The sequence below is a fragment of the Notolepis coatsorum genome, assembly GCF_963971535.1.
Source record: "Notolepis coatsorum genome assembly, contig: SCAFFOLD_119, whole genome shotgun sequence".
NCBI classification, from domain to species: Eukaryota; Metazoa; Chordata; class Actinopteri; order Aulopiformes; family Paralepididae; genus Notolepis; species Notolepis coatsorum.
In genome coordinates, this window is record NW_028173901.1 from 486,947 (window position 1) to 502,649 (window position 15,703).

At 49.1% G+C, this 15,703-nt stretch overlaps 1 protein-coding gene across 1 annotated transcript in view; it reads left to right on the plus strand.

Moving 5' to 3' along the window:
• Positions 1–15,325, plus strand: part of LOC311247666 (uncharacterized protein) — a gene marked incomplete at its 5' end in the record, with an annotated part of 81,361 nt that extends 66,036 nt beyond the window's left edge. Inside the window, 6 exon segments of the mRNA XM_084338679.1 lie at positions 4,621–4,911; positions 5,392–6,820; positions 7,145–7,327; positions 11,571–11,758; positions 13,042–13,251; positions 15,167–15,325. Of these exon segments, the coding sequence (XP_084194805.1) occupies positions 4,621–4,911; positions 5,392–6,820; positions 7,145–7,327; positions 11,571–11,758; positions 13,042–13,251; positions 15,167–15,193 (2,328 nt within the window). The 3' untranslated portion in view covers positions 15,194–15,325.
• Positions 15,326–15,703: the final 378 nt, after the last annotated feature.

Consider the following 15,703-nt stretch of genomic DNA (forward strand, 5'->3'; position numbering starts at 1 on the left):
AACAGACAGCATCTATCTATCAGCTGGTGAAGTTGACTAGTAGAACAGACAGCATCTATCTATCCATCAGCTGGTGAAGTTGACTTTTAGAGCAGACAGCATCTATCTATCAGCTGGTGAAGTTGACTAGTAGAACAGACAGCATCTATCTATCAGCTGGTGAAGTAGACTAGTAGAGCAGACAGCATCTATCTATCAGCTGGTGAAGTAGACTAGTAGAGCAGACAGCATCTATCTATCAGCTGGTGAAGTTGACTAGTAGAGCAGACAGCATCTATATATCAGCTGGTGAAGTTGACTAGTAGAGCAGACAGCATCTATCTATCAGCTGGTGAAGTTGACTAGTAGAGCAGACAGCATCTATATATCAGCTGGTGAAGTTGACTAGTAGAGCAGACAGCATCTATCTATCAGCTGGTGAAGTTGACTAGTAGAACAGACAGCATCTATCTATCCATCAGCTGGTGAAGTTGACTTTTAGAGCAGACAGCATCTATCTATCAGCTGGTGAAGTTGACTAGTAGAACAGACAGCATCTATCTATCAGCTGGTGAAGTAGACTAGTAGAGCAGACAGCATCTATCTATCAGCTGGTGAAGTAGACTAGTAGAGCAGACAGCATCTATCTATCAGCTGGTGAAGTAGACTAGTAGAGCAGACAGCATCTATCTATCAGCTGGTGAAGTTGACTAGTAGAGCAGACAGCATCTATCTATCAGCTGGTGAAGTAGACTAGTAGAGCAGACAGCATCTATCTATCAGCTGGTGAAGTTGACTAGTAGAGTAAGAACGTTTAATGTGACTGATCTAGTGACCTAGAATCAGAATATTACACCCATAAATAGCTAATATAAATAATGCAACGTTTTGACAGGAGCTAGCTATCGTTAGCTAGTTAGCAAGCTAGCTAGCTAGTAGTACCGGTGATGTTGCCAATTGATTTCGGTCGACTAATGTTAGCGAGATTGGCCTACGTTCCGTTACATATTCATAATCATTAAAGTGTAGTGCCGAAGGATAGAAGTCTGAGGCGGGGTGTCGAGAGACGACGCTAAACAGTTATTAAACATCAAGAGTGTTAACGTTGAGCTCGCTTGCCGACAGGAAAATGCAGACAGGAAAGTAACAAACAATATGGTCCATGCGGAACCGCTATCCCCAACGCGTCTATTCGAAACCCAAACGGTGCATGCGTTTTGCTAATCTGATTGGCCACTGACGTTTCTGGTCATGTGACATGTGCGCCCAATCGCGTGACGCGCCCATTTCCGGCGCTAACAGCCTGCAAACTACCTAACGCCTAGTTTATCACTGGTTAAGCTTAGGCGACTCTTTCGAAGTTTAGAGTTTGGAATCAGGGCTGGCGTTCTATCGCCCTGCTCTAAAGGTGCTCCCATAGTCAAGCGGACTGTACACGGACTGGACTCTGCGGAGGTCTGCTGGACTCTTTGAGCTTTCATAGTCGAGCGTACCTCCACGGACCAATTTCCTACATGTCTCGCGCCAGTTTACACCAGTTTACACCTCGCGCCAGTTTGTGTGACACCAAGTGGGCGCCGCGGACGTCCGCGCGTCAGAAAATAGGAGCTTCGCACTTGCACTCTGCTGTGGGTTTGCTTTGACTCCCTTTGAGTCCGCTTTGAGCCCGCAGGAGTCTGCTCCGTGTATGGTCCGCTCGACTATGGGAGGGCCTTAAGACAAACTCTAACCTTAACCAACTTCGAAAGAGTTCCTAAGCTTAACCGTGAGAGAACTTGCCGTCACACGATTGGTGCGACTAGAAACAGCAGTGGCCAATCGGAGCGCAAAACGCGAACGCGGAAGCATGAACCATTTGGGTTTTGAATAGACGCATCCCCAACACATAGTTCCGTGGGTGAACCACCACAAAAGATGAATTGTTTAAATGTATGTTTAATCCAGTAAGAATAGTACTAGGCTATATAACATACATCTATGCAAGTAGATTACATTAACAAAACGTATTGCCCTTTTGACATGTAGCCTACATATTCATAATCATGAAAGTTTATTTGGAAGTATTTTTTATTCTGTACTTAGTTTGAAAGTGGTCAGACATTTCCCTCTGTGTGTAATACACAGTCTTCACACATTCATAAATAACACTTACAGAAAAGCTGAGGGGGAAATGGGGGAAACATTTACCGTGATATACCGTGAAACCGTGGTATTTTTGCCCAAGGTTATCATACCATCAAAATGGCATAGGAGTAGTAGTAACTTATTAAGTATTAGAGTGTGTTATTGTAGGAAAACAAACAGATTTTTTTTTTTAAATAACACCTCGTGTAGTATATATATTCTGCGGGTCTGTCTCTGTCTTTCTGAGGTCTGTCTCGTACCTTTCTGAGGTCTGTCTCGTACCTTTCTGAGGTCTGTCTCGTACCTTTCTGAGGTCTGTCTCGTACCTTTCTGAGGTCTGTCTCGTACCTTTCTGAGGTCTGTCTCTGTCTTTCTGAGGTCTGTCTCTGTCTTTCTGAGGTCTGTCTCTGTCTTTCTGAGGTCTGTCTCTGTCTTTCTGAGGTCTGTCTCTGTCTTTCTGAGGTCTGTCTCTGTCTTTCTGAGGTCTGTCTCTGTCTTTCTGAGGTCTGTCTCTGTCTTTCTGAGGTCTGTCTCTGTCTTTCTGCGATCTGTCTCTGTCTTTCTGGGGTCTGTCTCTGTCTTTCTGAGGTCTGTCTCGTACCTTTCTGAGGTCTGTCTCTGTCTTTCTGAGGTCTGTCTCGTACCTTTCTGAGGTCTGTCTCGTACCTTTCTGAGGTCTGTCTCGTACCTTTCTGAGGTCTGTCTTTGTCTTTCTGGGGTCTGTCTCGTACCTTTCTGAGGTCTGTCTCGTACCTTTCTGAGGTCTGTCTCGTACCTTTCTGAGGTCTGTCTCTGTCTTTCTGAGGTCTGTCTCTGTCTTTCTGAGGTCTGTCTCTGTCTTTCTGAGGTCTGTCTCTGTCTTTCTGAGGTCTGTCTCGTACCTTTCTGAGGTCTGTCTCTGTCTTTCTGAGGTCTGTCTCGTACCTTTCTGAGGTCTGTCTCGTACCTTTCTGAGGTCTGTCTCGTACCTTTCTGAGGTCTGTCTTTGTCTTTCTGGGGTCTGTCTCGTACCTTTCTGAGGTCTGTCTCGTACCTTTCTGAGGTCTGTCTCGTACCTTTCTGAGGTCTGTCTCGTACCTTTCTGGGGTCTGTCTCTGTCTTTCTGGGGTCTGTCTCGTACCTTTCTGAGGTCTGTCTCTGTCTTTCTGGGGTCTGTCTCGTACCTTTCTGAGGTCTGTCTTTGTCTTTCTGGGGTCTGTCTCGTACCTTTCTGAGGTCTGTCTCGTACCTTTCTGGGGTCTGTCTCGTACCTTTCTGAGGTCTGTCTCGTACCTTTCTGAGGTCTGTCTCTGTCTTTCTGAGGTCTGTCTCGTACCTTTGTGACGTCTGTCTCGTACCTTTCTGAGGTCTGTCTCGTACCTTTGTGACGTCTGTCTCGTACCTTTCTGAGGTCTGTCTCGTACCTTTCTGAGGTCTGTCTCGTACCTTTCTGAGGTCTGTCTCGTACCTTTCTGAGGTCTGTCTCGTACCTTTCTGAGGTCTGTCTCTGTCTTTCTGAGGTCTGTCTCGTACCTTTCTGAGGTCTGTCTCGTACCTTTCTGAGGTCTGTCTCGTACCTTTCTGAGGTCTGTCTCGTACCTTTCTGTGGTCTGTCTCGTACCTTTCTGAGGTCTGTCTCTGTCTTTCTGAGGTCTGTCTCGTACCTTTCTGTGGTCTGTCTCGTACCTTTCTGAGGTCTGTCTCTGTCTTTCTGAGGTCTGTCTCGTACCTTTCTGAGGTCTGTCTCGTACCTTTCTGAGGTCTGTCTCGTACCTTTCTGAGGTCTGTCTCGTACCTTTCTGAGGTCTGTCTCGTACCTTTCTGAGGTCTGTCTCTGTCTTTCTGAGGTCTGTCTCGTACCTTTCTGAGGTCTGTCTCGTACCTTTCTGAGGTCTGTCTCTGTCTTTCTGAGGTCTGTCTCGTACCTTTCTGAGGTCTGTCTCGTACCTTTCTGAGGTCTGTCTCGTACCTTTCTGAGGTCTGTCTCGTACCTTTCTGTGGTCTGTCTCGTACCTTTCTGAGGTCTGTCTCGTACCTTTCTGAGGTATGTCTCGTACCTTTCTGAGGTCTGTCTCGTACCTTTCTGAGGTCTGTCTCTGTCTTTCTGAGGTCTGTCTCGTACCTTTCTGAGGTCTGTCTCGTACCTTTCTGAGGTCTGTCTCTGTCTTTCTGAGGTCTGTCTCGTACCTTTCTGAGGTCTGTCTCGTACCTTTCTGAGGTCTGTCTCGTACCTTTCTGAGGTCTGTCTCGTACCTTTCTGGGGTCTGTCTCGTACCTTTCTGAGGTCTGTCTCGTACCTTTCTGAGGTCTGTCTCGTACCTTTCTGAGGTCTGTCTCGTACCTTTCTGTGGTCTGTCTCGTACCTTTCTGAGGTCTGTCTCGTACCTTTCTGTGGTCTGTCTCTGTCTTTCTGGGGTCTGTCTCGTACCTTTCCGCGGTCTGTCTCGTACCTCTTTGTCATACCGTACCTTATACATTTGGGATTCAAAACTGTAAGTGACGTCTTTTCACGCCAGAGTTTTGTTTGTGTTGTTGCAGGATGCTGAGGAGCTGTGTCTGGTGGACAGTGAGGAGAACAGCACCCAGGAGGAGAGCCCTGAAGCGTGCACCCAGGACGTCAGTGCGGCGGCCGTGGACTCAGAACAGGACATGGCAGACAGGGTTTACCTCGACCTGGTGCCCGTCCCTGTCCCTGTCGCTGTCCCCGTCCGCTCCTTCCTCCACACGTCCTGCGCCGCTAAGCCTGTCCCCCACAAAGACCCCCCGGGACCCACCACACCGGACCGGCCCGCCGAGGAGCGGCCAGACCCCCCCAGTCCGATAAAAGAGGTAGGAGAAAGCATGCAAGACCCCCCAGTCAGATAAAAGAGGTAGGAGAAAGGGTGCAAGATCCCCCAGTCAGATAAAAGAGGTAGGAGAAAGCATGCAAGACCCCCCAGTCAGATAAAATAATGAAAGAGGTATCTTTTAAGTCTTTTGTTCATGCGTGGCGTTAGATTTGGTGATTTGAGGCGTTGCTATGGCCAGAGAGAGACAATCAATCAAGTTATCTATCAATTCTAATCTATCTATCTATCCATCTATATGTCTGTCTGTCTCAATATACTGTATATAGTATCTTCAAATCTATTTTTATCTATATACTATAAATAATGTATACTATCTGTACATAAAATCTGTCTGGCTAATATACACTGTAATATACATTGTAATGAAACATACTAACATCACTACCTAGTGGACAATTTCCAGTGAGTTTTACATCTTTCAATGTGTCACATTCACCCAACGCACTGTGTTTCTACCCAGATCGATTCAACCGACCAATCAGAGCCGGAAACTCCGCCCTCGCAAAACGGTCCCTCCACAGCCCACAACCGGTCGGAAGAAGAGCGCCCCCTGTCCCCCAGCCCCCTGTCCCCCACCCCTCTGTCCCCCGTCCCCCTGTCCCCCGGCCTGCTGCGGCTCCACACGCCACTGCACAGGCCCACGCTTCAGCCCCAGGACCCTCCACAGAGGCCTCAGCCCCAGGACCACAGGCACACGCCTCAGCCCCAGGACCCTCCACAGAGGCCTCAGCACCAGGACCACAGGCACACGCCTCAGCCCCAGGACCCTCCACAGAGGCCTCAGCCCCAGGACCCTCCACAGAGGCCTCAGCACCAGGACCACAGGCCCACGCCTCAGCCCCAGGACTCTCCACAGAGGCCCACGCCTCAGCCCCAGGACCCTCCACAGAGGCCTCAGCACCAGGACCACAGGCACACGCCTCAGCCCCAGGACCCTCCACAGAGGCCTCAGCCCCAGGACCCTCCACAGAGGCCTCAGCACCAGGACCAGAGGCCCACGCCTCAGCCCCAGGACCCTCCACAGAGGCCTCAGCACCAGGACCCTCCACAGTGGCCTCAGCCCCAGGACCCTCCACAGAGGCCTCAGCCCCAGGACCCTCCACAGAGGCCTCAGCACCAGGACCACAGGCCCACGCCTCAGCCCCAGGACTCTCCACAGAGGCCCACGCCTCAGCCCCAGGACCCTCCACAGAGGCCTCAGCACCAGGACCACAGGCACACGCCTCAGCCCCAGGACCCTCCACAGAGGCCTCAGCCCCAGGACCCTCCACAGAGGCCTCAGCACCAGGACCAGAGGCCCACGCCTCAGCCCCAGGACCCTCCACAGAGGCCTCAGCACCAGGACCCTCCACAGTGGCCTCAGCACCAGGACCCTCCACAGAGGCCCACGCCTCAGCCCCAGGACCCTCCACAGAGGCCTCAGCACCAGGACCAGAGGCCCACGCCTCAGCCCCAGGACCCTCCACAGAGGCCTCAGCACCAGGACCAGAGGCCCACGCCTCAGCCCCAGGACCCTCCACAGAGGCCTCAGCCCCAGGACCAGAGGCCCACGCCTCAGCCCCAGGACCCTCCACAGAGGCCTCAGCACCAGGACCAGAGACCCATGCCTCAGCCCCAGGACCCTCCACAGAGGCCTCAGCCCCAGGACCCTCCACAGAGGCCTCAGCACCAGGACCAGAGGCCCACACCTCAGCCCCAGGACCAGAGACCCATGCCTCAGCCCCAGGACCCTCCGAAGAGAGCCAGCCTCGGACCAACCAGCCCCCACAGCTCCCAGACACACAAAGCCCCCCAGAGCCCGGCTGGCCTGGCTCACCCCCCCCTCAGCCCTCAGGCCCCCAGGGGCAGAAGCACCAGCAGCGGAGACAAGCCCAAGTTCTTGTCCATAGGTGAGGGGCCAAGCGGAGAGCTGTCATACAGGAGCTGTCATACAGCCATTTGTTTCTTTCGATTAGATTATATTCGGTTAGATTAGACTAGATTAGACTAGACTGAACCCTCTGGGTATTGAACCTGTGATCTGACTGAACCCTCAGGGTATTGAACCTGTGATCTGACTGAACCCTCAGGGTATTGAACCTGTGATCTTTCTGACTGAACCCTCTGGGTATTGAACCTGTGATCTGACTGAACCCTCAGGGTATTGAACCTGTGATCTTTCTGACTGAACCCTCAGGGTATTGAACCTGTGATCTTTCTGACTGAACCCTCAGGGTGCCCCGGGGCCATCGAGGTAAGACTAGGAAAGAACCGCACAGAGGCGGACATGAGACGCTACACGGAGGAGCGCGGCCGGCTGGAGAGAGAGAGGGAGGAGGTGAGAGGCAGCCTGGCCCACCTGAAGAGGGAGAGGAGGGAGGCCAGGGAGGAGCTCACCGCCTGCCCAGGTAACCCAGGTAACCCTAACCCTATCTGGAGCTAGTCAACCCTAACCCTATCTGGAGCTAGTCAACCCTAACCCTATCTGGAGCTAGTATGAGGAACAGCATGGACTGTAGCTAACTATCTGGAGCTAGTATGAGGAACGGCATGGATTGTAGCTAACTATCTGGAGCTAGTGTGAGGGACAGCATGGATTGTAGCTAACTATCTGGAGCTAGTGTGAGGAACAGCATGGATTGTAGCTAACTATCTGGAGCTAGTGTGAGGAACAGCATGGATTGTAGCTAACTATCTGGAGCTAGTATGAGGAACAGCATGGACTGTAGCTAACTATCTGGAGCTAGTATGAGGAACAGCATGGACTGTAGCTAACTATCTGGAGCTATTATGAGGAACAGCATGGACTGTAGCTAACTATCTGGAGCTAGTATGAGGAACAGCATGGAGTGTAGCTAACTATCTGGAGCTAGCATGAGGAACAGCATGGAGTGTAGCTAACTATCTGGAGCTAGTGTGAGGAACAACATGGAGTGTAGCTAACTATCTGGAGCTAGCATGAGGAACAGCATGGACTGTAGCTAACTATCTGGAGCTAGCATGAGGAACAGCATGGACTGTAGCTAACTATCTGGAGCTAGTATGAGGAACGGCATGGATTGTAGCTAACTATCTGGAGCTAGTGTGAGGAACAGCATGGATTGTAGCTAACTATCTGGAGCTAGTTTGAGGAACAGCATGGATTGTAGCTAACTATCTGGAGCTAGTATGAGGAACAGCATGGATTGTAGCTAACTATCTGGAGCTAGTATGAGGAGCAGCATGGACTGTAGCTAACTATCTGGAGCTAGTATGAGGAACAGCATGGACTGTAGCTAACTATCTGGAGCTAGTATGAGGAACAGCATGGAGTGTAGCTAACTATCTGGAGCTAGCGTGAGGAACAGCATGGAGTGTAGCTAACTATCTGGAGCTAGTGTGAGGAACAACATGGAGTGTAGCTAACTATCTGGAGCTAGCATGAGGAACAGCATGGACTGTAGCTAACTATCTGGAGCTAGTATGAGGAACGGCATGGAGTGTAGCTAACTATCTGGAGCTAGTGTGAGGAACAGCATGGATTGTAGCTAACTATCTGGAGCTAGTGTGAGGAACAGCATGGATTGTAGCTAACTATCTGGAGCTAGTATGAGGAACAGCATGGATTGTAGCTAACTATCTGGAGCTAGCATGAGGAACAGCATGGATTGTAGCAACTATCTGGAGCTAGTGTGAGGAACAGCATGGATTGTAGCTAACTATCTGGAGCTAGTATGAGGAACAGCATGGATTGTAGCTAACTATCTGGAGCTAGCATGAGGAACAGCATGGATTGTAGCAACTATCTGGAGCTAGTGTGAGGAACAGCATGGATTGTAGCTAACTATCTGGAGCTAGTATGAGGAACAGCATGGATTGTAGCTAACTATCTGGAGCTAGTATGAGGAACAGCATGGACTGTAGCTAACTATCTGGAGCTAGTATGAGGAACAGCATGGATTGTAGCTAACTATCTGGAGCTAGTATGAGGAACAGCATGTATTGTAGCTAACTATCTGGAGCTAGTATGAGGAACAGCATGGATTGTAGCTAACTATCTGGAGCTAGCATGAGGAACAGCATGGACTGTAGCTAACTATCTGGAGCTAGTATGAGGAACAGCATGGACTGTAGCTAACTATCTGGAGCTAGCATGAGGAACAGCATGGATTGTAGCTAACTATCGAGCTAGTGTGAGGAACAGCATGGATTGTAGCTAACTATCTGGAGCTAGCATGAGGAACAGCATGGATTGTAGCTAACTATCTGGAGCTAGCATGAGGAACAGCATGGATTGTAGCTAACTATCTGCAGCTAGTATGAGGAACAGCATGGATTGTAGCTAACTATCTGGAGCTAGCATGAGGAACAGCATGGATTGTAGCTAACTATCTGGAGCTAGTATGAGGAACAGCATGGATTGTAGCTAACTATCTGGAGCTAGTATGAGGAACAGCATGGATTGTAGCTAACTATCTGGAGCTAGTATGAGGAACAGCATGGATTGTAGCTAACTATCTGGAGCTAGTATGAGGAACAGCATGGATTGTAGCTAACTATCTGGAGCTAGTCTGAGGAACAGCATGGATTGTAGCTAACTATCGAGCTAGTGTGAGGAACAGCATGGATTGTAGCTAACTATCTGGAGCTAGTCTGAGGAACAGCATGGATTGTAGCTAACTATCTGGAGCTAGTATGAGGAACAGCATGGATTGTAGCTAACTATCTGGAGCTAGCGTGAGGAACAGCATGGATTGTAGCTAACTATCGAGCTAGTGTGAGGAACAGCATGGACTGTAGCTAACTATCTGGAGCTAGCATGAGGAACAGCATGGATTGTAGCTAACTATCTGGAGCTAGCATGAGGAACAGCATGGATTGTAGCTAACTATCTGCAGCTAGTATGAGGAACAGCATGGATTGTAGCTAACTATCTGGAGCTAGCATGAGGAACAGCATGGATTGTAGCAACTATCTGGAGCTAGTGTGAGGAACAGCATGGATTGTAGCTAACTATCTGGAGCTAGTATGAGGAACAGCATGGATTGTAGCTAACTATCTGGAGCTAGCATGAGGAACAGCATGGATTGTAGCAACTATCTGGAGCTAGTGTGAGGAACAGCATGGATTGTAGCTAACTATCTGGAGCTAGTATGAGGAACAGCATGGATTGTAGCTAACTATCTGGAGCTAGTATGAGGAACAGCATGGACTGTAGCTAACTATCTGGAGCTAGTATGAGGAACAGCATGGATTGTAGCTAACTATCTGGAGCTAGTATGAGGAACAGCATGTATTGTAGCTAACTATCTGGAGCTAGTATGAGGAACAGCATGGATTGTAGCTAACTATCTGGAGCTAGCATGAGGAACAGCATGGACTGTAGCTAACTATCTGGAGCTAGTATGAGGAACAGCATGGACTGTAGCTAACTATCTGGAGCTAGCATGAGGAACAGCATGGATTGTAGCTAACTATCGAGCTAGTGTGAGGAACAGCATGGATTGTAGCTAACTATCTGGAGCTAGCATGAGGAACAGCATGGATTGTAGCTAACTATCTGGAGCTAGCATGAGGAACAGCATGGATTGTAGCTAACTATCTGCAGCTAGTATGAGGAACAGCATGGATTGTAGCTAACTATCTGGAGCTAGCATGAGGAACAGCATGGATTGTAGCTAACTATCTGGAGCTAGTATGAGGAACAGCATGGATTGTAGCTAACTATCTGGAGCTAGTATGAGGAACAGCATGGATTGTAGCTAACTATCTGGAGCTAGTATGAGGAACAGCATGGATTGTAGCTAACTATCTGGAGCTAGTATGAGGAACAGCATGGATTGTAGCTAACTATCTGGAGCTAGTCTGAGGAACAGCATGGATTGTAGCTAACTATCGAGCTAGTGTGAGGAACAGCATGGATTGTAGCTAACTATCTGGAGCTAGTCTGAGGAACAGCATGGATTGTAGCTAACTATCTGGAGCTAGTATGAGGAACAGCATGGATTGTAGCTAACTATCTGGAGCTAGCGTGAGGAACAGCATGGATTGTAGCTAACTATCGAGCTAGTGTGAGGAACAGCATGGACTGTAGCTAACTATCTGGAGCTAGCATGAGGAACAGCATGGATTGTAGCTAACTATCTGGAGCTAGCATGAGGAACAGCATGGATTGTAGCTAACTATCTGCAGCTAGTATGAGGAACAGCATGGATTGTAGCTAACTATCTGGAGCTAGCATGAGGAACAGCATGGATTGTAGCTAACTATCTGGAGCTAGTGTGAGGAACAGCATGGATTGTAGCTAACTATCTGGAGCTAGTATGAGGAACAGCATGGATTGTAGCTAACTATCTGGAGCTAGTGTGAGGAACAGCATGGACTGTAGCTAACTATCTGGAGCTAGTATGAGGAACAGCATGGATTGTAGCTAACTATCTGGAGCTAGTATGAGGAACAGCATGGATTGTAGCTAACTATCTGGAGCTAGTATGAGGAACAGCATGGATTGTAGCTAACTATCTGGAGCTAGTATGAGGAACAGCATGGCCACTCTGCTGTCCAAATACACACGCCAATGTCAGACGTTCTAAATATCACATATCCTGCTATCATAATACAATACATTCCTAATTCCTCTGTGAATGTTCAGTTGATTGACAGCTGTCTGTCGTCCCTCAGACCCCAGCCGGCATGCCTTCCTAGAAGCCAGTCTGCGGCAGAGGGAGGAGGCATGTCGGGGGGCGGAGCGTCGGCGGGTGGAGGTGGAGCTGCGATTGATGGAGGTGAAGGAGAGTCTGAGGAAGGCGGAGGCGGGGCCTTTCACACTAGGAACCACGCTGGACAGCAGCCTGCAGGACTCGCCTGCGGTGCGTAAGCTATCTGGAGCTAGCTAAACTACTAACCAGTCAGCTACCTGGAGCTAGCTAAACTACTAACCAGTCAGCTACCTGGAGCTAGCTAAACTACTAACGAGTCAGCTACCTGGAGCTAGCTAAACTACTAACGAGTCAGCTACCTGGAGCTAGCTAAACTACTAACCAGTCAGCTACCTGGAGCTAGCTAAACTACTAACCAGTCAGCTACCTGGAGCTAGCTAAACTACTAACGAGTCAGCTACCTGGAGCTAGCTAAACTACTAACCAGTCAGCTACCTGGAGCTAGCTAAACTACTAACCAGTCAGCTACCTGGAGCTAGCTAAACTACTAACGAGTCAGCTACCTGGAGCTAGCTAAACTACTAACCAGTCAGCTACCTAAATGTAAATGTAAATGTAAATATGTGTCCACTCCCATGTTGATAAGTATTAGTAGTATTAAACATTTGAAAGATATCCCTTTAACATATTTGGGGCCATTGGGACCCGTCTAATCCCACTCTGAGGCCAGCTTTTCGTTACAAGTTTTCACTGTGCATGAACTATATACCGCAATGGTCTGGGGTAATTCCTGCAAAGCTAGTTATAGGGCGCTAAGCTAATAACGTTAAATCGATTGGCGTTTCGGCCCTACACAAGCTAGAGTTAAAAATCAAAAGTCATATGATCGGTATCATGTTCCACCATGAATGCATGAAAGGGGGGGGGGGGGGGGGGGAGTCATTTCTGATTATTGATTACCAATAACGGCATTCGTTATTGCAACATCATACGCTGACCGGGTGGATGGCTATGAGAACAAGGCCCGATCAGGCTGAAATTGACGTCAAATCGCTCGTACCTGTGGCCGGTTGGATTCCAAAAAGAATTTCCCAGTTATTTGATCGCCATCTGGTAGATCGATATGTCCATTGGCTGATGCTATATTCCTTTACTGCATACTGAATTTGGCGTCGCAAAAAGTATTCCAGGCGATCTGGTAAAGTCATAGCTTTAGGCTAACAGAAAAGCTAACCGGGAGCGAAAAAAAAGCAACACCCGGTCTGCAACAGGGGAAACTGCATTATCGAGACAGCGTCAATACCAGGATCTGGCCGGTACTGCACTTTCGGAGTCCCGATATGCCGTTTGCAGCCAAAATACAGCTCTGTGACATATCTGCTCGTCTAGATATAACCGGTGACGTCACTAACACTGCCCCTAGTGGCAGCCCACAGGAAATGTGCTTCACATCTATGACACTGTGTCTTTTTCCCTACTATTTCCCCCCTCAGCTCAGAGTGGTCTCCTCCACCGCAACCCCTCCCCACGCTGCCCCGTCACAACCCTCCTCCACCAGCGGCTCCACCAGCGGCTCCACCAGCGCCTCCACCAGCGGCTGCACCGGAGACGCGTCATCCCCGGTGAACTCCGCCGCTGCCCTGAAGAACAGGCCGGCCTCCATCATCGCCTCCAGCCAGGGCAACGTCCTGCAGAAGGCCAAGGTGAGACGTGGCAGGGGACAGCTTTTTTTATCCCAATTTTTGTCGTGCCAATTCCCCCCTCCCCTGTCTTGATCGTTGCTCGTATGTGCCCCCCACTGGCCGGTCGTAGGGAGGGTTGAAGAATCTATCGCATGTCCCCTCTGATACATGCAGAGTCAGCCAGCCACATCTTTTCACCTGCCAGCGCGCGGACTCTCATTGGCGAGGTGTAACGTGTGGGAGGCTCACACTGCCCCCGACATCTCCTGTCCTCGCTGTGCAGGCGCCCCGACCGACCTGTAGGAGTCGCTGTTTACAACGACCAGACTACCACCCATCGACTCCCCTCTTGCTGACTCTGCCAATTGAGTCGGTATGACGGCCGGCCCAAGCCGGAGGCAACGCTGACAGCCGGATTCGATACCGGTGTCTCTCGCGTTGGTGAGAAGATACGGTGCTGGTCCTGGTTATACAGGATTCAGGAGAACTTTAGGACTCAGAACCGGTCCTGGTTATACAGGATTCAGCAGAACTTTATGACTCAGAACCGGTCCTGGTTATACAGGATTCAGCAGAACTTTATGACTGAGAACCGGTCCTGGTTATACAGGATTCAGCAGAACTTTATGACTCAGAACCGGTCCTGGTTATACAGGATTCAGCAGAACTTTATGTCTCAGAACCGGTCCTGGTTATACAGGATTCAGCAGCACTTTATGTCTCAGAACCGGTCGTGGTTATACAGGATTCAGCAGAACTTTATATCTCAGAACCGGTCCTGGTTATACAGGATTCAGCAGAACTTTAGGACTCAGAACCGGTCCTGGTTATACAGGATTCAGCAGAACTTTAGGACTCAGAACCGGTCCTGGTTATACAGTTAACCGTCTATAGTGTGGTAGTGAAAGGGTTAACCACGTATATATCAGGCCTCGCCTGCACCTTGTGTATGCTGTTTATTTTCCTCATATTTTTTTATTCAGAGTTCATTTTATTATTTACACTGTTTATTTTTCCTCATATTATTTTATATTCAGATTACGTTTTATTGTCTATCTTTCTACTATTACCCTGCCCATACCATACCCTCCCCGTTCCCCAATGCTGCTATGATGCTTACATTTCCACAAGGGGATTAATAAAGGAATATCTTATCTAATCTTATTATGATTAAAAAATTATAGTAATCTGAAAACATCCAGATATCAAGCCCCTCTGGTTTGAATGCTTCTGCACGGCAACCAAGTTATTATGGTCAAAAATCAAGGCACCCTCTTTTTTCATAATCCTTAGTTATAAAAACGTTATTAAATTTTTTTACATGCTTCCTTGTATCTGAAAATGTCTCAGAGTCTCATAATGAATCTCAAATCTCACTGACTTGGAATCTGCGTGTAAAACAGACCAGCATGGTCTGAGAGGACCGTAGGATGGATGGATACATTACTCACTATGGACTGGTGGGGGCAGCGTTGTGCACGAGAAAGACAGTAGCTGTTCCATTCACACCAAGACCTTTTTCTCATGTTCATCTCCGGTTCAACAACAGAAACCATGTGTGGCCGACTACCACAGACCACCACAGACCATCACAGACCACCACAGACCACCACATGGCAGCATACAGGAGCACTGGAATTTGACCTTATCTTCAAGTCCAAACAGCATCTAGCTCAGATGACAGTCGAGGCTTGTTTTTTAAACATCCCCTCTCTCTCTCTCTCTCTCTCTCTCTCTCTCTCTCTCTCTCTCTCTCTCTCTCTCTCTCTCTCTCTCTCTCTCTCTCTCTCTCTCTCTCTCTCTCTCTCTCACCCTCTCTCTCACCCTCTCTCTCTCTCTCTCTCTCTCTCTCTCTCTCTCTCTCTCACCCTCTCTCTCTCACCCTCTCTCTCACCCTCTCTCTCACCCTCTCTCTCACCCTCTCTCTCCTCTCCAGGAGTGGGAGAAGAAGTCCAGCACCTAGGAGAAGGAGGGGCTGTTTCCCTCCCCCAGCTGACCCGCCCTGGCAGGAAGGGGCCGGGCAGAGGAGCCGGCAGCCAATCCACATCCTCCCTGCCCTGCGCTGCGCTAGTCTCCGCCCACATCACCTCCTTGTCAAGAGCGTGAAGAGTCGATCTGGAGGAGTGGCTGAGCAGACAGACAGGCAGGCAGGCAGGCAGGCAGGCAGACAGACAGACAGACAGACAGACAGACAGACAGACAGACAGACAGACAGACAGACAGACAGACAGACAGACAGACAGACAGACAGACAGACAGACAGACAGATTCCACTGGATGACTTCTAGTTTCAACGATGTTTCAAGTCGGTTTCCCTCCTTCTTTCCAAAGGGGCGGGTTTTGAGATATAGCTGCATTTTTGCCTTTTTAATAACTTTTAAATCTTTTTAGATATGTATGTTTGGGATGTGTTTTTTTTAAGATATGTATGTTTGGGATGTGTTTTTCCGAAGAGCCCACTGACAGCCACTTT